The following is a 25,371-nucleotide window of genomic DNA, read 5'->3' as shown; positions in this document are numbered from 1 at the left end:
TTATCACAAATAACTCTGAGGTAAAAGCAAACTAGGAACTATTAACTAGTTGATAGAATCTATTTAATGATAGCAACCATAGGACAAACAAATTACTTAAGTAAAATAAGCAGTTGCTTTATTACTGCTCTTTCTTCATTGTTTCCAGTCATCTCAGTTTTAGTTAATGCAATGGTGCTTCAAGGTGTGTCAAAGTGAAGTTTGGGAACTAGTACTATATATCTTATCATACCAAAGCACAGTGGTGATGATAAGAATATCTCTAACACAGAGGTAAGCAGGAGAGGAGACCTTTACAGAGGGGACGTCTCAGTAAATGTCTTATCATTCCTTTATATGAAGCCATTATGATTACCATAATCCTATACATAGAAACTTGCTGTAAAACCGTAGTGAGTTGTGAGTTCCTAGATAGCAGCTAATTTTTCCCCTCTTTCAAAGACTAATAACCAGATCACTTTTTTTTAACTAATAATTGCAAGTGGTACCCAAGACATTAAATAAAGGTAATTCACATGATGTCTAAAAACAGGCAAAATATATTTTGCCTTTTAGAAACCCAGTGAATTGCAAAATGTATTTGATCAAAATGTTTTAAAATTCCACAGTGCCTCTATACATGAATTCAGTTTTCACAACAGATTTACAATCCTCGGATACATAATTTTTAATTAAAATGTTAAAAGAACTGTAGTTTGTCCTGGGTCAGATCAGCACAACACCACTATATGAAGAGCTGGACACATTTTGTGAGATATTCTTAGCATGCTACCCATGGTTCCAGTCCTTCAAGGACAGACACATTAGCAGGAACTCATTGCGTTTAATGGGGGCTCTGTGTGGGTGCAGGGATATGTCTGCCTGAAGGGCCCAAGATGCAATCTATGAAATTCTCATTAGTGCTATGGTTAATACACATCTGTGTGCTCTACATATTGCACAGGTAAAGCCCTGAATAATACATTGTCCACATGCATCTTTACTTTTACAGTCAGAAAGTTCATTCTTTACATCTAAACATTTTTATCAAGCTAATCAGCTTTCATCTCATAGACCTGTCCAGAAATCAATATCCATATTAATTTGTTGGTGCACATGATGAACTAAGCACTTTCCAGACATTCATTCCCAAAGATCTCATGGGGATTTTTCCTATTCCAGCTATTGGCAGTCAGTCACCAGTGTGGCCGCTTTAGTACAACCTTCCCCAGTTTAGACAATATAAATAGATTTTCACCAATGCATCTTGTTTTAGTTTCAAGCAGTAATACGCCATCCTGGTGCAAATGATGACTTACCTTGTCTAAACTAGCAATCTGCAGAGGTGCAATTAAACAGGTGACTGATCATTGAGGGCTGGAATCAGGGCAGATTCCCAGTGTAGACCAGCCTAAGGATACACAAACGAATAGACAGAGTTTAAGGAAAAGGGAACACAAATAGGGATTCTTATACAGCTCAGCTGCAGTCACATTAGGCAACACAGCAAAACTGGGTAATCAGGGTAGAGTTTTTATTGTACATTAGAAACCAAATGTATAGAGTTGTCATCTTATTGTAGAAACACATTTTTTCACTGATCCTGTTCAAATATTCTCATAGGGAATAAATCTTTTTATGGAAGCATAAATTCAATGAAAGTATATATGCTTTATGTAATAATAAGAAACAAAATAGCTTACTGAATTCATTTAGTGTCCTCAAAAATACCACAGGGGACCATTTGGGGACTTGATGGCCTTGATATATATATATTTTTTTTAATACTAGAGGAAAATATAAAAAATCCGAAATCAATACCAGGTTCCCTTAGTATGAGTCCTGTGTTCATGGCCAATCAAAAGCACATTTCTTTGACTGAACAATTTTAAAAGCATAGTGGTTAATGTTGTTGATTTTTCCTGTTGCATATTAAAAACGAACTTCCCTGTAGTTTGTTTGGATAGTGAAGCATACATCTCTCTGATGTGATATCAAATTATTACCTCAGGCACAGAGTCTGAAATAAAAAGTGACAGTTTGGCTTCAGTACCTCAATCTGGCTTTTAATACATTCAGACACGAGGGAACAGAGTGGAAGAAGGTTCACCTCATCCCTCCTTTGACAATGATTTTAGAAAAGACACCCTTGACTGAAATGTCACAAACCTTTTCAGCCTTTGTAAATGGATTATGGGGGAAAAAAGAGTGAGGTTATGAAACCTCTGAGGATAGATCCATGTATAAATATTAATTTTATTCCAGATAAGCTCACAAAATGTTTGTGTGTGTATATATATGGACTATATATATATATATATATATTGTGGAATATTTTTGTCTTTCATCTGAATGCAAAACTAAGAAAGACATTTAAGAAAAAAATATCTTTTCTGTGCCAAGATTACAGATTGTTTAGGAACTGGTTGTAAGAAAAGGCTATCTATCTTAGAAGCAGCTTCGTAGCTATTGTTTAAAAATAAATTAAACTAATTCAATTACTAGAAAAATAACAAAGAGTTTCATGCTGTGATTTGATTTTTACAAGGTGTATGACGGAAAAGACAGTTCTTCTCGTCCTTTGGGGGTCTTCACTAAAAATGAACTGATGGGACTGATCCTGAATAGCACCTCTAACCATTTGTGGATAGAATTTAATACCAATGGATCTGATACTGACCAAGGATTTCAGCTCACATACACCAGTAAGTAGCTCACAAAAAACATGTAGTTTTGGAGGGTGAGAGGAAGGGTGTTTGTTTTAAAGAGAGATCTGTAACCATTTTAGTTGGCTGACATAGTTTCTCACAAAAATGAGGAATATTAGTACCTAGTCTCTCTAGTGTTTATGAGATTACATTTTAATTTCATACACAGCTGGGTTAGTGAGGAATTTAAGTACATTAATAAAAGCAATATTTTGAATCTTCGCACATTAGGAAAGCATTATTCTTTGGTGAACAGAACAGTGGGGATTGATTAAAAAGAAAAGAAAATGTGACATATTTGTACTACTGATTGAGTATATTAGTGTCTTACTCTGGCAGAAATGAGTCAGATTTTTAAAAGTGGGCACTTAACCTGAGCAACCAAATGTAGGAAGAAAAAAGTTAGGGCTTAAAAGAAAAGAACTTTGGTCCTCATTGTCTCCTAAACAAGAATAACTCATGTAAGGGAGAGGTAATACCATGAGCTGAAAAACTGATGAATCTCATAAGATTTCTTAACCACATGGTTGCCCAGTTTGCCTCTGACCCTGTAGAAAAAGATGGTGATCCTGTCCAGAATCCAGGGATCTCATAAGATCAGCAGAAAGTAAGAGGCCTATAGGCAAGTTTATTTGTGTCTCCTCTCCACTATCCTGCCCCACCAACTTCTGCAGTGGTCATTGGGAGTGATGGAAACTGTGCTTGCATGGTCTCCTCTCTCTGCTGCTTCTCTTAGAACTCTCCTTAAGGTGGGGATCTGCAGCATACAGAGAAAATTAACCTCAGTCTATATGAACTTGTGCTGACGCTGACTTCCTTCATGGATTGGGGGCAGAAGATCCAAGAGAGTGTTGCCACTTTTCCTCCCTTGCCTCCTTTCACTGTAGTCCTGCTTCCTCCAGTTGCAGTAAACTTAAACTCCATGGACCCATAGGGAAGAAATTCTGCAGTATTAGGGGAAACTAAGGAATATTTCATGTAGGTAGATTTCACTCATCTGTGGGTGCAAGTGCATTTGTAAAAGTGAGCATGGAGTCCCTTGTTTTCTGTACACTAGAACTTTATCATAAATTTTCTAACAGAGTGGAAATTGTATAAGGTCAGGAGTTCTGTTTTGGGTTGTTTTTGTTTTTCTGTAAAGTGAATAAAATAGACTGGTGACTACTATAAGACTGTTAAAGGGATCTGGTAATTGTTGGCTTAATAAATCTAATGCCAAATAAATCCATCGAATCTATATCTAATTTCTCAGTTTTAGATGCCCACAAAGAGTATATCACCTGCCATTAACATGTCGTCTTTGTGGTCCTTTTTTCAGTCATCTATATGCAAAACCAGTGATGAAGCAATTAATAACATCTGATTTTAGAACTACCAAAATGCATGATTAACAACACTGAACTCAATTCTGGTGTTTGTGCAAATGTTTATTTGCTTTTTAACATTCTGGGGCTCTTTATATGATGCTGAAATTAAAAACACCATAATAAGTGAGTTGAATGACCCAAAAGCAGAAAAATGGGAAAAATGGTACTCATCTTAGTTTTCAATATCTCATTAGCAAAACAGTGATACAGAAATCCATAGACTTAGTAAGTATACAATCATGCCTTGTACTAGTCAGAATGTGGGCAGATCTTGGCATCAAATATATGGGGAATTCAATTATCAGTCAAATTGTTTAGGTAGGAAGGCTTAGGAAGGCAAGAAAAGTTGTAACTGAAGATTAAAATTTTGTAGTGATCTCTCTCCTTGATCAGTAACTAACTACAGATAATTCTGGAGGAACAGATATAATACAGTGGATGGAGGTTCAGTGTTCAGTAGGATGATGGCGGGACCTGTGGTATATCCCAGCTAGGAGTGAGATAAATGGGAAGATCCTGATTCCTCAAGGTTCAAGTTGTTATCAACCAGTCATCCTGAAGTACTTTGTACTCCACAATACATGGACAGTAAACATTAGACTAGCATTTCAACCTAGCCCTGATCGGCTAAGGGTGCTATGACCTGCAGGAGCAAATGTGGTAGCAGTTTAGCAATTGTAGAATTGGCAGTGCCTGGGTTTGGGGATAGAAGAAAAGTAGTAGCCTTGTTTCTTTGGTTTTTTTAAGACATAACTATACGTAAACCACTATATATACAATTGAAGTAGGGATTGTTCTCTATGTCCACCAAGGGAAAGACAAGAAGTAATTGGCTTAATTTGCAGAAAGGATTTAGGTTAGATATTAGGAAAAGTTTCCTAACTGAAAGGGTATTTAAGCACTGGAACAGGTTACCTAGGGAGGCTGTGGAATCCCCATCACTGGAGATTTTTAAGTCCAGTTTAGACACACCTTTCAGGGATGGTCAAGGTATAGTTGATCCTGCCCCTCAGTGCAAGGAGATGGAGGATTAGATTACCTCTTGAAGTCCCTTTCAACCATCATTTCTATGATTTCTAAGTGTGGAAATGTGGGAGAGGGAATGTCTGTTACAGCGTATAGAAAGCATCCACATTGGTATTGCAGGAATTGACTGTGATCATTTTTCTTTTAGTGGGGGAGAACAAAAACAAAGCCTTAGGCTGGTTGGTGTCAAGTATCTACCCTCAAACAATAAATTAAATTTCTTTAGCTTGGTCTATTTTTAAGTGTCCTTTATCTAACAAAAAGTTGTGAAGTAAAAAGTTTCTTCTGCCAAGATGATTAATGGATCATTTTAGCCTCAAGAATTAATCCAAAAATGTGTACATATTCCCCTCTGTTATTGTTTTAATCCTTTTTAAACACAGTTCAGCAAAATGTCTCAGAGTTTTACTTTGTCTCTGCTCTGAATTTTATTGAACAGCAGTGGAAGGACTAAAAAGGTCCAAAGAATGTAAGAGGCCTTTTTCAGCTGTTTTATGTTCCCAAGCTTGGAAGACATCAATGAAGCACCAGGTGCAAAGATATAAGCTTGAAAATGCCATATGGAATAGCCACAACTTACTCCATTGTGACCTTTATTTGTTTGGATCAAAAATGTCAGTGTTGTTTTTTATAATTTCTGTTATAGTTGCCTGGATTTTTTTCTCCCCAATTAAAACTTTCCTTGCCGAGATACCTTTAGGAGTTTTGGAGGGAACAGGATGGAGCCTCAGGCACTCCCACAGCTGGACTTAGGCTTCCTGCTGATTAGAAAACAAGAATGTTATGTCATTCTAGTGTAAAGTACTAGTGTTCTGTGCTGCTGTGTCAGCTGTATTTAACCTTAAATTGATATTCAAATTAAAATAGAATCTTACTAATGTCACAGAATGACAAACAATAAAAGATACAGACACAGTTGTTTGGTAAAGCTAATAGATTGCAAGTTTAAATAAAAAGCAATACAGCACAGTATCTGAATAACAATCAGGGTAGTCTCCTTGCAGAGGCTGACCACTGCACCGTTGTGTTCCTGTCACCAGAGGAAACAACACATGCTGTGACTTCATGAGTGCTCATTTCCATGTTGAGAATTGAGCTGAATACAAATATTCCTCTGATCCTGTGTCCCATAATAAGGTTGTTTCCTTTTTGGTCGGTTTCTAATCCTCATACATTTGACAGCGTTCTCCCCCTTTGTAGGCAGCCCACTTTCTCTTGATTTTGGGTGGAAAACAGTTATCACAAATAAGCACTGTCACATTCAGTTTTCCCTGCTGTTCTGAGAGACGAAGAATGCAAAGTCCTCATTTAATGATTGAAAATCTAAAATGTAATGTCCAGAATTGAAAATCTGGTCATAAGAGTTTGACTTAACCTCACACAAGGTGACTCCATCCTCTCAAATGAGACTTAGACATACTGTATAAGATAACTTTCTTGCCTGCATCTAATCAAAACAAAGTTATTTTATTTTCCATACACTGCCAATCCACAAGTAAAGGCTTTTCAACTACCCACCAAACCTGCCAAGGTTTCAAATATCAAACAGTGATAAGACAGAAGCCAGGTACCTCTTCTTATTCTTCCTCCCCAGGAAAAAAATAAAAGCCTTTTCTATCTGTATAGAATAAATGAGAATCACACTTCCCCACACAAGTTAAGCAGGGATGGTCAAGTGTTCAGTGGACAAAACAGTGTCTTTCACTCAATGCCAAAACAATAACTTCCAGAAACCTATTTGTTCCTATTTGAGTTTAAAGCTAGAAACTTTTTTATTTTATTAATAAGAAGGAGCTACATTTGGGAACAGGTGGAAAGAACTAACAATGGCAAAATACCAGGTGTCTGAAATGAATTTTCCATATCAGGATTCCTGGAGTTCTAAAAATTAGGTATTTCTCTAAAGAAAGCTGATGTCAATGGAGTGATTACCTTGAACTGGAACTCTTGGGTTATTTTTAATAACTGATCCAAAAGAGCCCTCAACCTTCAATTTTTGCACCCATTTTCCCAATGGTGTCCTGATGTTGATATAGACTCAGTCCCCTGGTATGGATTTAGGACTATGTGTGGTTATTTTTATTTTCATGGTTTATTATTATTGTTACTATCATTCATATTTGTCAGCTTCAATATTTAGCATATCTGGCCAGCATTTGATTACTGGGAAGAATAGGTCAGACCTTGCAGAGTGGAAGAATAGATAGTAAAAAAAGTTTCTCAGTCATGATAGTGTTTTGGCATCTAGACAATTCTATTATTGTAAATATGTTGCATTGCTCAGTTTTAGTTGTGAGTTGTAAAAGTTTTCTACCGAAATGATTGTGAAGAGGTAGGAAATAGTGAGAGTTGGAAGCTGAAGGTAAAGATCTTAATTAGAGGAAAAAGTTAATTTCTAAATCCTGAATAAAAGTGTTAAATAAGAATGTAATAGAATCTTGAACTGAAGTTGAATCTAGTCTACTTCATATTGTACAATAACTCAAACATCTAGAAGAGCATAGGCGTGAAAACAAAGTTCTGAAACTCTTTCAAACTCACTGTCTTACCCTTAAACACAAACAAACTCAAAACCTGGAATCCAGTGGCTTTCCCTCAGGCCACATTGTGTCAGTTTAACAAAATAAGAAAAATAATGAATAGAAGCTGTTGGAGTTTCCACTCAGTAATTTACTGGATTACAAGACTTGTTCCAAAGAGAAACTTCACAACTGCAATCTGCAATAATAAAAAAAAAACCCAAATGAATAAATGTGTGTGCATGCACATGCATATCTATGTGCACAATTATATTTGTTCTGTCTATATTTTTTAGAATTTCAATAAAATGAGCTGAGTGATTTTATATCATAAATCTAAATTCAAATACATGCACAAAAACGATATTAAAAGAACTTGTGAAGTCAAGTCCATGCATCCTTATTTGGTTCCCTATCCCCATGTATTATCATAGAATAATAGAAATGTAGAACTGCAAGGGACCTCAGTAGGTCATCTAGTCTTTAATTATATGCCCATATTACAGTGTCATCCATCCCTTGTCACCCATTCCCTGCTTCTGACAAACAGAGGCTAGGGGCACTATCCCTGCCCATCCTGTCTAATAGTCATTGATGGACCTATTCTCCATGAATTTATCCAGTTCTTTTTTTAAACCTGTTAGTCTTGGCCTTCACAAAATCCTCTGGCAAAGAGTTCCACAGCTTGACTGTGCATTGTGTGAAGATCAGGTAAAACCAGTTGTTTAATCTGTAAGAGGTATTTCTCTAGGTGACTATTACCTTGGTATCTAAATGCCTGTACCAGTAAAGGGACCCATCATATTTATATGCCTCTGTGATTGACATCTGTTCCTGTGAATTTCCTGTAAATGCTCAGAATGCCCTTCTTTGAGTCGCAGATCACGCATTCAAAGAACGCACATTTGTTTAGATGGTACAAACATATAAACTCACATAGTGTATTTATTTAGTGATGTGATCCCACATGCTATGTGAAATCATCCAAGCCCCTCCTCCAAACAAAACAAAACACTCTTTAGTCCTTCTAAGTTTCTTATGGACCCTTAAAACTGCTTCAAACAATAAGCTGAGGCTTTCTTCAAGGTGAGGAAATCTTCAGACAGCATATTCAGCTTTCCAGGAGCAGGCCAGCCTTTCACTGGTAGAACAGTTGCTCCAGTCAGTGTAATTTTGAGTAGCTACCTCCCCTGGCAATCAATGCAGGTGTGCTGAGTGTATTCTCAGCACAGCTCAGAATCTATATTGTGTTGTATTATTATTATTACTATTTAATATGTTGGAATGCCCAAGTGTGATAGGCACTTCAGAGTGCAAATAAACAAACACAATCCTTGTCCTGGAAAGCTTGCAAACTAATAGACTGACACAAAGTCCATTAAAATCAATTGAAAGCTTTGGCTCACATCCTAATTTCAGATATGACACAACAGGGAGAGGCACAAAATATTAGGCAGGGGCATGGGATGATGCATGGGGGCTACAGCAATGGCATTATATGGGTACTCCACAGGCTAGTGCACAGAGTGGTGAAGTATTTTCTTTGACTGTATTAAATAAAATACTTGTCTTTATTCTAATTCTTTGTATAAGTGCCTGAAGTGGGTTTTCATGGTGGGATTTTAATGAGGAACAGTCAGCAGCCTGGCGTATTAACTCGAAAGGAGCACTCCATGTGTAGGAACAGCATGAAAAAAAAAAGGAAGGGAAGATCAATGGAGCATTGCAACTGGTATCATGGGTGGAGCTGAGAGGTGGTGGACAACCCAGTTAGCATTGGGGTAGGGATAGTGAGATGAAGTGCACTTAATTAGTTGTTTATCAATATTTCAAAACCAACTGAAAATGATAGTGTGATGGCAGTATATAAACCCTGCACCAGCTGCCACCCCATACCTTCAAATCATGCTAGAATTGGAGAAGGAGTTAAAAAGAGGGAACTCCACTCAGATAGGGACAACCCTGAGATGGGAGCAAGCAGTTGAGCTCTCCAGCTCCCAAAGAGAGGTCTGACATCCGGCAGAATCTCTGCCCTTGAAAAAAGGAGAACACTGATCCCTTGAGCTAAGAAGAAGAAAAAGACCTGAGACTTGTACTGGAGATCCAGTGGGCTCTTGGATGTACTGTCATACTTCCAAGGACTCTGAAGTAAGAGAAGCCAGTATCCTCACTGAAGTTGCCTACAAGTTTTCTTTCTTTTCCTTATGCTTTTATTTAATCTCATTAGCTGACTGTGGATTGTTTCTGCTTGTTTCACTTAGGACCCCGAGGCAATGTTTGCACAGCAATTAAACACCTTTGGCTGGCCTGGGTCAGCTGAATCAGGCTCACAGGGCTTGGGCTGCGGGGCTGTAAAATTGTTGTGTAGACATTTGGGCTTGTGCTGGATCCCAAGCTCTGGGACCCTGATAGAGGGGAGGGTACCAGAGCCCAGGCTCCATGTTGAGCCTGAACAGCTACACAGCAATTTTTAGCCTTGTGGTCTCGAGTCAGCTGCCCCAGTCCAGACATGGCTATGCTGCAGGTTTTGTTCCAATGTACACGTACCCTCAGAGGGGAAGGAACAGCCAGAAGGTTTTGGCCAAAGGATTGAGCGCCGACCCTGCTAAACTGACACTCCCTGCAATTCTTGGGGTATGGTGGGGGAGCAGTTGGATTTGCACACTTGCGATGCCCAGGTAGCTCCTGAAGGGGGTGCTCTGCCAAGTGCACATTTATGACAGATGGCACAAAGAGAAGTGAACAGAATTATGTTTAAGGATTATGGCGAAGTAAACAATTAGCAAGAGAATTAAGAGAAGCTCTTCCATGATGTTTGTGTCAGTAGATACACATACATAAATGACAGTTACTCCTATTCTTCAGTTGTTTTTAAAGGGCAGCTGAACATGCAAGTAAATTTCAAAGCACTTCTTTGACATGAAGAATCTTGCACATTGCTGAGATTCCTAGAGTCCAACAGAGAGAGTTGAGATATGTTATGTCTGAGAGGGGATCTCTTGACACACTGAAGCTTTTGCTGCTATTAATTCTAATATAAAAACTAGATAGTAAATACCATATTTAAGTTAAGTGGGTATACATACTATGAAATGATGTTTTTTCTATTATAATTTTGGACCTGGCATAGGAGTTCACCTTTAAAGTATTATGTTTTAAGGATTTATATGTTTACAGATTTGTAAGTATTAATCTTGAATAGTTATGAACATCATTCTATTTCATGTAAATTGTTTTCAGCAAACTTAGGTCCCTCAATGCCATCAAGTATGATGATTTATGCTTAAAGCACTTAAACACTTAGAAAGTGAAAATAAAATACAAAACAAAATTAAACTTGACAATTTCCAGCTTTTTGGAAGCAATTCTAAGTACTGTCCAGTATGTGGACTATTACTGAGCATGAGCAAGTGAAACAAGACTCATACATACATAGCAACACAAATGGCTACTTATTGGCTTAATGGCTCTATTTTTTAAAGGTGTATCATCTTGACTTAAGAAACTTATTCTCCTTAATTTCTATGAAATCACAATTATTTAATGCCATTTTGAAGAAACATAATGCTATAATTCTGTTATCATCTCCTCTGAGATTTTGGCAAACAGACTCAGATTTTGTATCAACAGTTAAAATGACTTCCTTCATAGAACCTCTTATTTTTACATTTCAAAAATCTTTAAAACTGTTAATTTAGAAAGATATCTCACTGTGATATTTTTGGACTGGGAGTTTCCCATTCTGATATTAGTATGCTTTATGCTTTCTGTACAGTAGTGACAGTGGTGCTGGAACAATCTGTATAGTGAGGGTGCTGAGAGCCATTGAAGCACACTGTAAAACCTATATATGATGGAAACCACTTTGAGCCGGGAGGTGCTGCTGCACCCCCAGTACCCCTAGTTCTAGCACCTATGACTAGGGAGGGATGAGGAGGAGTTGAGATTTCATGTATAATTGAGTAAAATCTTGTTCCCATTGAAGTGCATGGGATTTCTGTATTGACTCAGTGAGAATGAGTTTGAGGACTTCATTATCTCTCCTTAAGACTAAACCACATGACACAATTAAAGTTGTATGATGAAATTGTTCCATGAGATAACAGAAGTTGTACATGTGTGAGTTATGAATATGTATATGAATTTGGTCCTTACTATTAAAATAAGAAAATAACCACAAAAGCCAGTAGAACTGAAGTTAAACTAATCTTCAGTTTTCTCAACTCGGGATCCTTTTGTTCCTTTTCTTCCAACTTTGTCTTGTATGGCAATTGCATCTGTAGATTGGTTTGGTTTTTACTCACACACATGCTGTAATTATGTTCTATTGGGTATCATACAACATAATAATTTTTATTTATAAGATCCACCTCTGTCAAAATAGGTGTTCTGGACAAGTATAGTGAGTGGAAAAGTTACTAAAAATTAAGTGAAAATAAATCTTGTTTGGCTCACATGTGAAAACACTGTACACCTCCACCCGGTGATTAGCAGGAGTTGCTAACTTGATTTTTATTTTTTTTAAAGTCTCAGGATGAGAGAGTCTTTTGGAGACTGCATTACATGCTTAGATCAAAGGCAAGAGGCAAGAGAATCTCTGTGGAAGCAGTAAATTTGCTATGAGGCAAGCTGAAAAATATTATAGTAAATATATTATGCATAGGTGCCGACTCCGTGGGTGCACCCTCCGGCAGCCCCCCATCAGCACCTCACCGCCCCACAGTGTTCCTGCCTGCTAGTGAGCCCCACAGATCAGCACCTCCCTCTCCCTCCCCATACCTCCTGCTCACTGAAATCAACTGTTTTGTGGATGCAGGCAGGATGCTGGGAGGGAGGGAGGAGGAGCAAGGATGTGGTGTGCTTGAGGGAGGGATCAGACCTGGGAGGAAAGAGGCAGGGAGGGAGTAGGGTCAGGGTAGAGTGGAGGTGGGAAGAGGTGGGGTGTGTGTGGGGGCCTTAGAGGAAGGGGTGGAATGGGGGTGGGGCCTGATGCAGAGCCGGGGGTCGAGCACCCCCTAGCATTTTGGAAAGTCAACTCCTGTGATGATATGTGCGAGGGCCTTCAAAAAGTTATAAACTCTACTTTCTAAAGTTAGCATCAAATAATAAACCTCATGATATGGAGATAGACATGCATGCAGGCATAAAGGCTCCTTTCTTTCTGACATGTTTAAAATATATCAAAAGTCAAAACTACACTACATAAAAAACAAAGTATAGCTCTCATTGAAGTATGGAGTTAAATCTTCATTGTCAGTCACATTTTTTTCTTCTTTTGCTTCAGAGTTCTAATTTTGTTGATAATTAAAATGGTTTATTTGTGAATTTTATGGAGGGTAGGAAGTTGAACAGAGGTCATGAAATTTCAGACCAAGTTAAATGGGGAGGTATACTATATTTCAAAAATGGTAATGTAAGTCAAACAACAATATAGAGGAGAGGAAGAGTGGATAATCTGGTTTGGAAGTTACCGAGGTCTCAATCGTGAGCCACCTTATGCATCTGTACAAGAGAATAAGGGGTGCAAGGCTCCTTGTCACTGTCAAAGGGTGAGCTGGCTTTCTGAGGGATTAAGGTTCCCAGCTGTCGGATTTGTAGATTCCAAGGCCAGTTGGGACCATTTTGATCATCTAGTCTGACCTCCTGTATGATCAGACCATAGAATTTCTCCAAAATAATTCCTAGAGAATATCTTTTTAAAAAACATCTAATTTTGATTAGAAATTACCAGTGATGGAGGATTCACCATGTCCTTTGGTGAATCATTCCAATGGTTAATTACTTTCACCATTAAAAATAATGCCTCATTTCCATTTTGAATTTGTCTAGCTTCAATTTACAGTCATTGCTGATATATCTTTTTCCACTTGATCGAAGAGCCCATTGTTAAATATTTGTTCCAATGTAGATATTTAGAAACTGTAATCAAGTTATCCCTTAATCTTCTTTTTGTTAGACGTAAGGAACTCAGTCTATTTAGTTTATCACTCTGAGGCAGGTTTTCTAATCATTTAATGATTTTCATAGCTCTTCTCTGGACCCTCTCCAATTTATCAGCATCCTTCTTGACATTAAATCTGCCTTGTGCCTAAATCAGGTGACTGAAAGTTATGTGACAACAACTCAGAAATGGTGCTTGCTATAAGAGAGGCTATCTTTCTCTTAGTTAAAGACCAGGGACTGGGAAAGACCTCATACAAGTATCTCAACAGCAGCCTGAAGAGAGTGACAGTTGCCTGAATATGAGCAGAGGCCCAGGATACAGAGTGGGGCCGATGGAGGGAACTGTGGCCAGAGATGCTCAGTGGAGTATGACATAAAGGCAGTGCAGTAAGGCCTTGGGAAGAGCCAAAAGAACTTTGTTGGGCTGTGGTGGTGGAGGGTGTGAGTTGCAGAGATGATAGGATGGAGTGTCCAAACCTGGCAAGATTGGTATATTATAATCCTGGGATTCAGAGGAGAAGAAATTTGTGCATGGAGTAAATGACCACTTCTCTGTATAGACCCTGGGGTTGGAGCCTATGACAGAAGGAGGGACTGGGCTTCCATACACCTCAGCAGTGACACCTGGAGGTGGGCAGATGCTCCAGTGACCCAAAGCATAGAAAGGACCATGCTTGGAGGGGTAGAGGGATGCTCTTGTGATTTGTTAATCCTTTCTGCCCAGTGTGGAATTGCTTGTCCTAGAGGGTCAAAGGAACTGCTTATCTCTTGCTGTATCTTAATAATTCACATCCCACAAGAGGGAATGTTTCTTGACAAATGTGTAAATATGTGTGTGTGTGTGCATTCATCAGAACAAAAACTGAGGTCTGGGTGACCAGACTCCTAGTTGGGGTAGAACAACTCATGTACATTTCCTCCCATCCCTTACACTCCAGCATATGCTATTGGCTTTATTACTGTATAAGGGGAGTAGGGGAGCAGAGGTAGCCCCAGCACACTGCCAGCATAGCGCCAACAGGGTTTACTTTCCTCATGGAGGAAGTGAGTAGCAAGCACCATATTGTGACTCTGAGTTATAATCTGATCTCTGGTTTTCTCGTGGGCAGTGCAAGTAGACACTAATCCTTAGTTGAGGATTATAATAATTTCATAATGTAGCTCTAAACATTCTGAACTATGGAAAGAAGAGTTTGGAGGAGTAGAAGGGGGGGCTTGTTCATGTCTTTTTGGTTTTCCCCTTCCCTAGATAATTCACTAAATCCCTATAGATAAATTATCTTTGGTCACAATGAATGAAGTTAATCCAGTTGTTTGAATTTTGTCCCCATGGTATAAAGGGAAAATGTTTAGTTTCCAGTTGAATTATGTTTTTCTTCAAATAGAATTATGTTTTGCTTTCTCTCTGTTTGCAGGTTTTGACCTAGTCAAGTGTGAAGATCCAGGAATACCAAATTATGGCTACAAGATCCGTGATGAAGGACATTTTACCGACACAGTCATTTTATACAGCTGTAATCCTGGCTATACGATGCATGGTAGTAGTATTATGACCTGCCTAAGTGGAGATCGAAGAGTGTGGGACAAACCTTTGCCTACCTGCCTAGGTAATGTTAATTCTGACTATGTATAACATAACATAAATAGATAGTTGTGGCTTCTCTGCAAAGGAAAAATAAATATTATTTTACATCTGTATTCTACATAAAATGGTAGTGTAAGCAATAAGGGCTTAGTTATGGTTGGCTCTGCACTTTGATGTAGGAGTCAGTCATCATTTGGCCATCCAGGAAGGAGATTGCTGACTAGCACTGGCTCAGGACAGGACAGTTTCAGTAGGAGCGTACATGCCACACCTTTCCTAAAAGTTTGCCAAGAAAAGCTGCTTAACATGTTATCTCTTCTCTCCTCCCACCCCCATACTTGTGAAGTATGCAAGCCTAAGGCTTCCAGACATCCGCCACTGAGGTAATGCACCTCTCATAATGAAAATTACTAAAGACTCCAGTAAAATCCTTCAGCTTGTCTTTGTTTGTTTTTTCCGAGTGTCTGCTGGAGGACCAGTAGCCCCAGGAACTAGTAGACAAATTACCATTAATTTGTTCCAAAATTCAGTTGCTAATTGGAACTGAACTTTCCCAACAGAAATTTCCAATTAGCAATTTTTCCTTCTCCTTTACCCACTTCTGCCCTTAAGAGGCATAAATTAGTCCTAACAATGGAAACAAAGTTAGAAATTTACACATTTCATAACTGGGTTCCTTGTTCTGCTAAAATTACCTGACATTAACTTAATAGATTTTGTTTGCTTTAATATCAATCGTTCCCAATGGACATAGCATGACTGTCAACAATAGATATCTCCTTTGAGTTGATTATTTGTCTGCGTGTTGGTTGATACAATTGGAAAGTTTGATCCTTAGAATTGATCAAACAAATAATCCCTCTGAATTATGGAGGTGCTGTTCACAACTCCATAGTTTTGCACTGAAAACAGGAATTCAACCTGATTTTTATAAGAAAAATACAGTGCATTCTCCCTAACCTCACATCACTTTGCATGTACTGACTGAATCATCTTAGAATTTATAAGAAAATCGGTTAGTGTATAAAAATAAATAAAATCTGTGTCCTTTAAAAATATTTACCATATGTATCGGTCTTTTCTGTGTCCCAGATTATTTTAACACTTTACATTTACATTTCCTAAATAGTTAAAATTAACTGGAATCTTGTGCATAGGTTGTATGGGTTGTAATTAAGCTAAATTATTAAATATTGTCTCTCATTTTTATGAGGCCTCAGATAACTATTAAGTGGGGCTGTGATGATGGAAGTGACTCAACCAATTGCCACCCTTCCTCCATAATTAATGTCCTTGTAACAATCCCTGTAACTCAGTGCCATAAGGTAGACTGGTCATGTGTCAAGTGTGTTCATTGATAGATTATTTGGTCCAGCTGTCACTGCTCTTTAATGATTTTGTGGATTCATGCTAGGATGATCATCAGTGCTTGAGGGACTCCCATTGACACCAATGCACAATGAGTCAGCACTGCTCAGGGAACTGAAGTTAGAAGCACAATGGAAGCCCTTAAATCACAGACACTGGTATTCTGTGACTTGGCGATCCCTATCCCTCTTACACATAGTGCCAGTCTCATTAACATAGCCCTCTAAATTGATCAGGCAATTGCATATTAAGGAATACATTCACCCGTATTGTTCAGCTGCTTTGCGGTGCTCTGTTAATTCAAAGCTATTCAAAACATGGCTTATCTGGCTGATGTGCTCTGGCTGCTTTGCATTGCTTTACTGTGCTGATGAATCTGCCCTTAAAAAATAAATAAACTTGATACTACGTATTTTTAAATCAGAAGGAATATAATATAATATCATTTTCACTGGCTTCTTCTTTAGTTGGGTGTATACAATTTCTTATTATTACAAAAACTAAGGAAATTCCCTGACAAAAAGAACCACATAAGATGGAGCTAAACTTGAAAGTGTATATCAGTAACTTAAAAACATTAAAAACCAAAAACATTAGAGAGATGTTGTAGTTGTACCAAAACCAAGCAATATAAACCCAAGAAATTCAGAGTTAGGTTGCCCTTAAGGCACCCAAATAACGTTAACTCTGTCCTTTTGATGTGTCATGAGGGGAGACAAGTGAAGAAAAAATGTAATATATCTTAAAAAAATAAAACCGGTCAATCTAATCTGGGACTACAAAACCTACAATCCCTTAATTATAATTGCATGGTTATTGCATTATGTCACTACAGGGCAAAGCTAAGCATATTTGGGTGATTCAGCTGTGCATTTCTTACCACAACACAGTAGGATTTCTTAAGTGCAACCTTAAATCATGAGTTTCCTGGTTTTGTAATGTCTGGTTTGGGGATAATTTAAATATCCTTTTTTTTATCCTTAATGTTTTGATATATGCACTCAATCTTAATCTCCTTTTAGCAGAGGGTTACTTGGTATTTTTGTTGTTGTTGTTGTTGTGTTTTGTTTTTTGTCAGGGACTATATGACTGAGTTTGAATCCTTAAACTTCTTACTTTCCCTGAAAAAACAGAAAGCTTTGCCTGTGCAAAAACTGCAGGATCAGGCCCAAATTCATTTCGTTTCCTAGGCCCAACCCCTCAAAAGTATTTAGGCATCTAACTCCCATTGAAATCAATGGGAGTTAGGCATCTAAATACCTTTGAGGATTTGGGCCTTCATGCTTGTTTGCATCCTTTTTGTTGAAAGAGAATATATTCAGAAGATATTTTACTCTTAAGGCTATGTCTACACTACACACCACTGGCAATAGCATGCAGTGTATGTGGAAAATACATTGCATCTACACTGTGGTGTGTTGCTACATGAGTCAGTTTCAACTGATCCATTAGCGATTATCTTTGAAAAGTCATGGAAAACGGGAGAGATTCCAGCAGACTGGAATAGGGCAAATATAGTGCCAATCTATAAATAGGGGGAAAAAGACAATCGAGGGAATTATAGACCAGTCAGCTTAACTTCAGTAGCTGGAAAGATAATGGAGCAAATAATTAAGCAATCAATTTGGAAACACCTAAAACATAATGTGGTGATAAGTAAGAGTCAACATGTCAAACCAACCTAATAGCTTTCTTTGACAGGGTAAGAAGCCTTATGGCTAGGGGGAAGCATTAGACTATAGTACTAGGTATATCTGGACTTTAGTAAGGCTTTTGATACTGTCTCGTATGACCTTCTCATAAATAAACTAGAGAAATACAAGCTAGATAGAGCTACAATAAGGTGGGTGCATAACTGATTGGAAAATCATTCCCAGAGAGTAGTTATCAGTGGTTATCAGCTTTGCGAACGCGGGCTGCTAACAGGGAGTTTCGCAAGGGAGTTCTCCAGGTGAAGGAGGAGCTAATACAGCATCTGTGGGGTAAGTGACTGTCTGTAGTGTGTGTTTGTTTGTGTTTGGGGGTTACTTGCTGTGTGCTGAGCTTGTGTTTGTCAGTCTGTTTGTTTGGTTGGTTGTTTGAGGGACTGTGTGCTCTGGCTGGCAGTTGGAGGCAGGTTTGAAAGCTCGAAGCCTCTGGTAATTGGCTGAGCCTTAATCAGTGGGCGGGGTATTCACTCAGGCCAGGGCTTTATAAAGCCACGCACAAGGAGCTTTTGCGAACAGGGGCTGCTAACAGGGAGTTTCGCAAGGGAGTTCTCCAGGTGAAGAAGGAGCTAATACAGCATCTCTGGGGTAAGTGACTGTCTGTAGTGTGTGTTTGTTTGTGCTTGGGGGTTACTTGCTGTGTGCTGAGCTTGTGTTTGTCAGTCTGTTTGTTTGTTTCATTGTTTGAGGGACCGTGTGCTCTGGCTGGCAGTTGGAGGCAGGTTTGAAAGCTTGAAGCCTCTGGTAATTGGCTGAGCCTTAATCAGTGGGCAGGGCATTCACTCAGGCCAGGGCTTTATAAAGCCACGCACAAGCGACCAGGGGCTGCTAACAGGGAGTTTCGCAAGGGAGTTTAGAAGGGGAGTGGGAAGGGAGTGGGAGTCCCTCGCCAGCCGTAACCCCTTCCCTGTGGCCCCCCCCTAAAACCCTAAAACCTGTAAACCGAACCACAGTCCAAAACTCCTTTCTGTAAACCACCCTTCCACTAACTAGGAGACAATGCAGGCAGAAGCCCAGCAGCAGAGTGGGGGCTATCCATTTTATTGCACTGAGTGTTGCATGTATGATTACCTGCCCTGTGGGCGGGTGGCATACGTGTGCAGTCAGTGCAAGGAGCTCCTGGCCCTCAGAGACCATGTACGGACTTTGGAGGCCAGGGTGGCAGAACTGGAGGAGCTAAGAGAGGCAGAGAGGTATGTTGATGAGGCTTTCCGGGACACTGTAGAATTGTCCCACCTCCGCGCAGACAGCTCCTGTGCTGTTGAGGAGGAAAAACGGCCCAGGGAAGTAGAACAGTCGATGGGAGCAGAGGGAAACCTTCCCGTAGTTGGGACCCTCCTTCCAGATGGTGCTGGGGTTGCCTCTCGCACTGAGGTTGCCTCTCCGGGGGAGGGAAATCCAGTTTCTAGGAAAAGGCAGGTGTTAGTAATGGGAGATTTGATTATTAGAAATATAGATAGCTGGGTCTGTGATGACCGGGAGAACCGTATGGTGACTTGCCTGCCTGGTGCGAAGGTTGCGGATCTCTCGAGGCATCTAGATAGACTTATGTGTAGTGCTGGGGAGGAGCCGGTGGTCGTGGTACATGTAAGTACCAATGACATAGGTAAGGGTAGGAGAGATGTCCTGGAAGCCAAATTTAGGCTGCTAGGGAAGAGACTGAAATCCAGGACCTCTATGGTGGCATTTTCAGAAATGCTCCCAGTTCCACTCACAGGGCCAGGTAGGCAGGCAGAGCTTCAGAGTCTCAATGCGTGGATGAGACGATGGTGTAGAGAGGAGGGGTTCACGTTCATTAGGAACTGGGGAAACTTCTGGGATGGGAGGAGCCTATACAGGAGAGATGGGCTCCACCTAAACCAAAGTGGAACCAGACTGCTGGTGCTAAACATTAAAAAGGTTGTAGAGCAGTTTTAAAACTAGGAGATGGGGGAAAGCCGACTGCTGCAGAAGAGCGTGTGGATCGGACACAGACTTCTCTTAGGGGAGAGTCTGATGATAGAGAATCTCCAGGTTATAGTCAGGAGCAGAGGACTGAAAAGTATAATGTAAGGGCTGGATCAGATGATAAACAGTCACATAAAAAGAATCTGGCACATCAGAAAAAGGCAGGCTAATAAACAGGGACAAGTTTTTAAAGTGCTTGTACACAAATGCCAGAAGTCTAAATAATAAGATGGGTGAACTAGAGTGCCTTGTGATAAAGGAGGATATAGATATAATAGGCATCACAGAAACCTGGTGGACTGAGAGCAATCAATGGGACACAATCATTCCGGGGTACAAAATATATCGGAAGGACAGAACAGGTCGTGCAGGGGGAGGAGTGGCACTATATGTGAAAGAAAGTGTAGATTCAAATGAAGTAAAAATCTTAAGCGAATCCACATGTTCCATAGAGTCTCTATGGATAGAAATTTCATGCTCTAGTAAAAATATAACATTAGGGATCTATTATCGACCACCTGACCAGGACAGTAATAGTGATGATGAAATGCTAAGGGAAATTACAGAGGCTATCAAAATTAAGAACCCAATAATAGTGGGGGATTTCAATTATCCCCATATTGACTGGGAACATTTCACTTCAGGACGAAATGCAGAGATAAAATTTCTCGATACTTTAAATGACTGCTTCATGGAGCAGCTGGTACGGGAACCCACAAGGGGAGAGGCAACTCTAGATTTAATCCTGAGTGGAGCACAGGAGCTGGTCCAAGAGGTAACTGTAACGGTACCGCTTGTAAATAGTGACCATAATACAATAGCATTCAACATCCCTGTGGTGGGAAGAACACCTCAACTGCCCAACACTGTGGCATTTAATTTCAAAAGGGGGAACTATACAAAAATGAGGGGGTTAGTTAGACAAAAGTTAAAAGGTACAGTGACTAAAGTGAAATCCCTGCAAGTTGCATGGGCCCTTTTTAAAGACACCATAATAGAGGCCCAACTTCAATGTATACCCCAAATTAAGAAAAACAGTAAAAGAACTAAAAAAGAGCCACCGTGGCTTAACAACCATGTAAAAGAAGCAGTGAGAGATAAAAAGACTTCCTTTAAAAAGTGGAAGTCAAATCCTAGTGAGGCAAATAGAAAGGAGCACAAACGCTGCCAACTTAAGTGCAAGAGTGTAATAAGAAAAGCCAAAGAGGAGTTTGAAGAACGGCTAGCCAAAAACTCAAAAGGTAATAACAAAATGTTTAAGTACATCAGAAGCAGGAAGCCTGCTAAACAACCAGTGCGGCCCCTTGATGATCAAAATTCAAAAGGAGTGCTTAAAGACGATAAAGTCATTGTGGAGAAACTAAATGGATTCTTTGCTTCAGTCTTCATGGCTGAGGATGTTAGGGAGATTCCCAAACCTGAGCTGGCATTTGTAGGTGACAAATCTGAGGAACTGTCACAGATTGAAGTGTCACTAGAGGAGGTTTTGGAATTAATTGATAAACTCAACTTTAACAAGTCACCGGGACCAGATGGTATTCACCCAAGAGTTCTGAAAGAACTCAAATGTGAAGTTGCGGAACTATTAACTAAGGTTTGTAACCTGTCCTTTAAATCAGCTTCGGTACCCAATGACTGGAAGTTAGCTAATGTAACGCCAATATTTAAAAAGGGCTCTAGGGGTGATCCCGGCAATTACAGACCGGTAAGTCTAACATCGGTACCGGGCAAATTAGTTGAAACAATAGTAAAGAATAAAATTGTCAGACACATAGAAAAACATAAACTCTTGAGCAATAGTCAACATGGTTTCTGTAAAGGGAAATCGTGTCTTACTAATCTATTAGAGTTCTTTGAAGGGGTCAACAAACATGTGGACAAGGGGGATCCGGTGGACATAGTGTACTTAGATTTCCAGAAAGCCTTTGACAAGGTCCCTCACCAAAGGCTCTTACGTAAATTAAGCTTGTCTGAATTAGCTGGGGGTTCGTTCAAGCTTGGTATTGAGTGAGGAAAAGACAGGCAGGACCAGGGTAACACTGAAAAGCCAAGTGGCTACGTTTATTTAGGGATTTCTTTACACCTTGGGCCGGGGGAGGAGGCAATTCCCAACTGGGACTCAGATAAACAATGCAAGCAAATTCAAACCAATAACAATGTACTGTATACTGCTCGCCACACCACCAAATAGACAGGCACACCAATCTCTCAAGGTAGGAATCCGGTTCGTCAGGGCGATGCCCGGTGCAACACAGAAAAGAGACCCACGGGCCACTGCCTCAGCCACCCTTGCGTTCACACAGAGGATAAATCCAGAGTGTGGTGCGGCTGCAGCTGGCCAGATTCCACTCACACAGACCGTGGGGACTGGACCCCCTTGGTCAGCTACTCTCTAAGTAGAGGCAGCTCCCAAGTTTAAACACACACACACTGGACACAGACAGAGCAGTGATTCATTCACATAAACAGTTTGCAATTAACAATTCAATAACAACTAGAACTATTATACAAGCTAGCTAAACAATTGTGCAATTCTGAGCAAGTTAGGGAGGGGAAAAATAAGAGGCTAAATAAGCTAACTGTCAGATATCAAAAAGCAAATACCGCACTCCAGGCGCAGCTGACCAGCAGAACAGACACCAGAAGCATGACGAGCTGACAGGGATCGGGTCCAAACGACAACGAATCCAAACGATACGACACGAGCGCGCTTTACCGGGAGGAGACCCTGGCCGAAAGAGTGATCAGGTCCTGCAGCTAACACGCGGATGCTCCACACAAATTTTGGGGGGAAACCTAGTTTTATAGAAGGGTCTCACTCCCTCGTGTCAGCATCTGATTGGCTCCCTGGTCCCTCCTCCCTTCAGGCTTCGAGCTGTTGCCACCCCACGTCGGAAGGATTTGCACACGGCACACTGGAGTTGACAAGTAAACAAACTTGACCCTTAGATGACTGGGTCCAAAAAGAGCGGGAAAGTGAGTCTCTGGGCAGAATTAACCTGACCTCCAGACGACCGACCCAAAAAAAACAGGTTGCCGGGCAGAATCAGGCCTTCACACACAGAACTAGCCTGACCTTTAGATGGCCCAGCAGGAGAGAGAAAAAAAACAAAAACCCAGGAGAGCATACACAGCCAGTGTTGCTGGGCAGGATTGAGTCTCTGCCTTCTCCTATACAACAAGAACTTGGTCCAAGATGGAGGCTGCCTTGTCCTTTTAACAGGACAAGATGGCCATGGACCGACAAGTGGCCATACATAGCCATAACTGTGCAACGGATTGCGACAAAGCTGTCATGGGATAAAAGAGAAGGTCCTTTCATGGATTGAGAACTGGTTAAAGGACAGGGAACAAAGGGTAGGAATTAATGGTAAATTCTCAGAATGGAGAGGGGTAACTAGTGGTGTTCCCCAAGGGTCAGTCCTCAGACCAATCCTATTCAATTTATTCATAAATGATCTGGAGAAAGGGGTAAACAGTGAGGTGGCAAAGTTTACAGAGGATACTAAACTGCTCAAGATAGTTAAGACCAAAGCAGATTGTGAAGAACTTCAAAAAGATCTCACAAAACTAAGTGATTGGGCAACAAAATGGCAAATGAATTTTAATGTAGATAAATGTAAAGTAATGCACGTTGGAAAAAATAACCCCAAATATACATACAACATGATGGGGTCTAATTTAGCTACAATGAGTCAGGAAAAAGATCTTGGCGTCATCGTGGATAGTTCTGTGAAGATGTCCACGCAGTGTGCAGAGGCGGTCAAAAAAGCAAACAGGATGTTAGGAATCCTTAAAAAGGGGATAGAGAATAAGACTGAGAATATATTATTGCCCTTATATAAATTCATGGTACGCCCACATCTCGAATACTGTGTACAGATGTGGTCTCCTCACCTCAAAAAAGATATTCTAGCACTAGAAAAGGTTCAGAAAAGGGCAACTAAAATGATTAGGGGTTTAGAGAGGGTCCCATACGAGGAAAGATTAAAGAGGCTAGGACTCTTCAGCTTGGAAAAGAGAAGACTAAGGGGGGACATGATAGAGGTATATAAAATCATGAGTGATGTTGAGAAAGTGGATAAGGAAAAGTTATTTACTTATTCCCATAATACAAGAACTAGGGGTCACCAAAAGAAATTAATAGGCAGCAGGTTTAAAACAAATAAAAGGAAGTTCTTCTTCACGCAGTGCACAGTCAACTTGTGTAACTCCTTACCTGAGGAGGTTGTGAAGGCTAGGACTATAATAATGTTTAAAAGGGGACTGGATAAATTCATGGAGGCTAATTCCATAAATGGGTATTAGCCAGGATGGGTAAGAATGGTGTCCCTAGCCTCTGTTCGTCAGAGGATGGAGATGGATGGCAGGAGAGCGATCACTTGATCATTGCCTGTTAGGTTCACTCCCTCTGGGGCACCTGGCATTTGCCACTGTCGGTAGACAGATACTGGGCTAGATGGACCTTTGGTCTGACCCGGTACGGCCTTTCTTATGTTCTTATGTTATGGTTCACAGTCAAGCTGGAAGAGCTTATTGAGTGCTTATTGATCCTGCAGGGATCAATTCTGGATCTGGTTCTAGTCAATATCTTCATCAGTGATTTAGATAATGACAAAGAGAGTTTCCTGATGATACCAAGAAGGTCGGGGTTGCATGTGCTTTGGAGCATAGGGTTAAAATTCAAAATGATCTGGACAAACTAGAGAGATGGTCTGAAGTACAATGGAATTCAGTAAGGATAAATGCAAAATACTCCACTTAGGAAAGAACAATCAGTCTCACACATAGAAAATGGGAAATGACTGTGTAGGAAGGAATACTTCAGAAAGAAGTCTGGGGGTCATAGTGAATGACAAGCTAAATATGAGTTAACAGTATAACACTGTTGCAAAAAAAGCAAACATCCTTCTTGGAATTCTTACTGGAGTGTTGTAAACAAGACACGAGAAGTAATTCTTGGTCTCTACCTCACACTGATTAGGCCTCAGATGGAGTATTGTGTCCATTTCTGGGTGCCACATTTCAGGAAAGATGCCGACAAATTGTAGAAAGTCCAGAGTAGGGTAACAAAAATTATTAAAGGTCTAGAAAACATGACCTATGAGGGATGATTGAAAAACTGAGTTTGTTTATTGTAGAGAAGAGAAGACTGGGGTCGGACATGATAACGGTTGTCAAGTACATAAAAGATTGTTACAAGGAGGAGAGAGAAAAATTGTA

General features: G+C 40.0%; 1 protein-coding gene across 1 annotated transcript in view; it reads left to right on the top strand.

The window, feature by feature from the left end:
• Nucleotides 1-25,371, top strand: part of CSMD1 (CUB and Sushi multiple domains 1) — a 1,651,174-nt gene that overhangs the window by 1,263,216 nt on the left and 362,587 nt on the right. Inside the window, exons 24-25 of the mRNA XM_045010124.1 lie at nt 2,528-2,684; nt 14,958-15,149. Coding sequence (XP_044866059.1) covers nt 2,528-2,684; nt 14,958-15,149 — 349 coding nt within the window. The remainder of the gene's footprint in view (nt 1-2,527; nt 2,685-14,957; nt 15,150-25,371) is intronic.

This window comes from Mauremys mutica, chromosome 3 (assembly GCF_020497125.1).
Source record: "Mauremys mutica isolate MM-2020 ecotype Southern chromosome 3, ASM2049712v1, whole genome shotgun sequence".
NCBI classification, from domain to species: domain Eukaryota; kingdom Metazoa; phylum Chordata; order Testudines; family Geoemydidae; genus Mauremys; species Mauremys mutica.
This window is presented reverse-complemented; position numbering and strand designations above follow the sequence as displayed.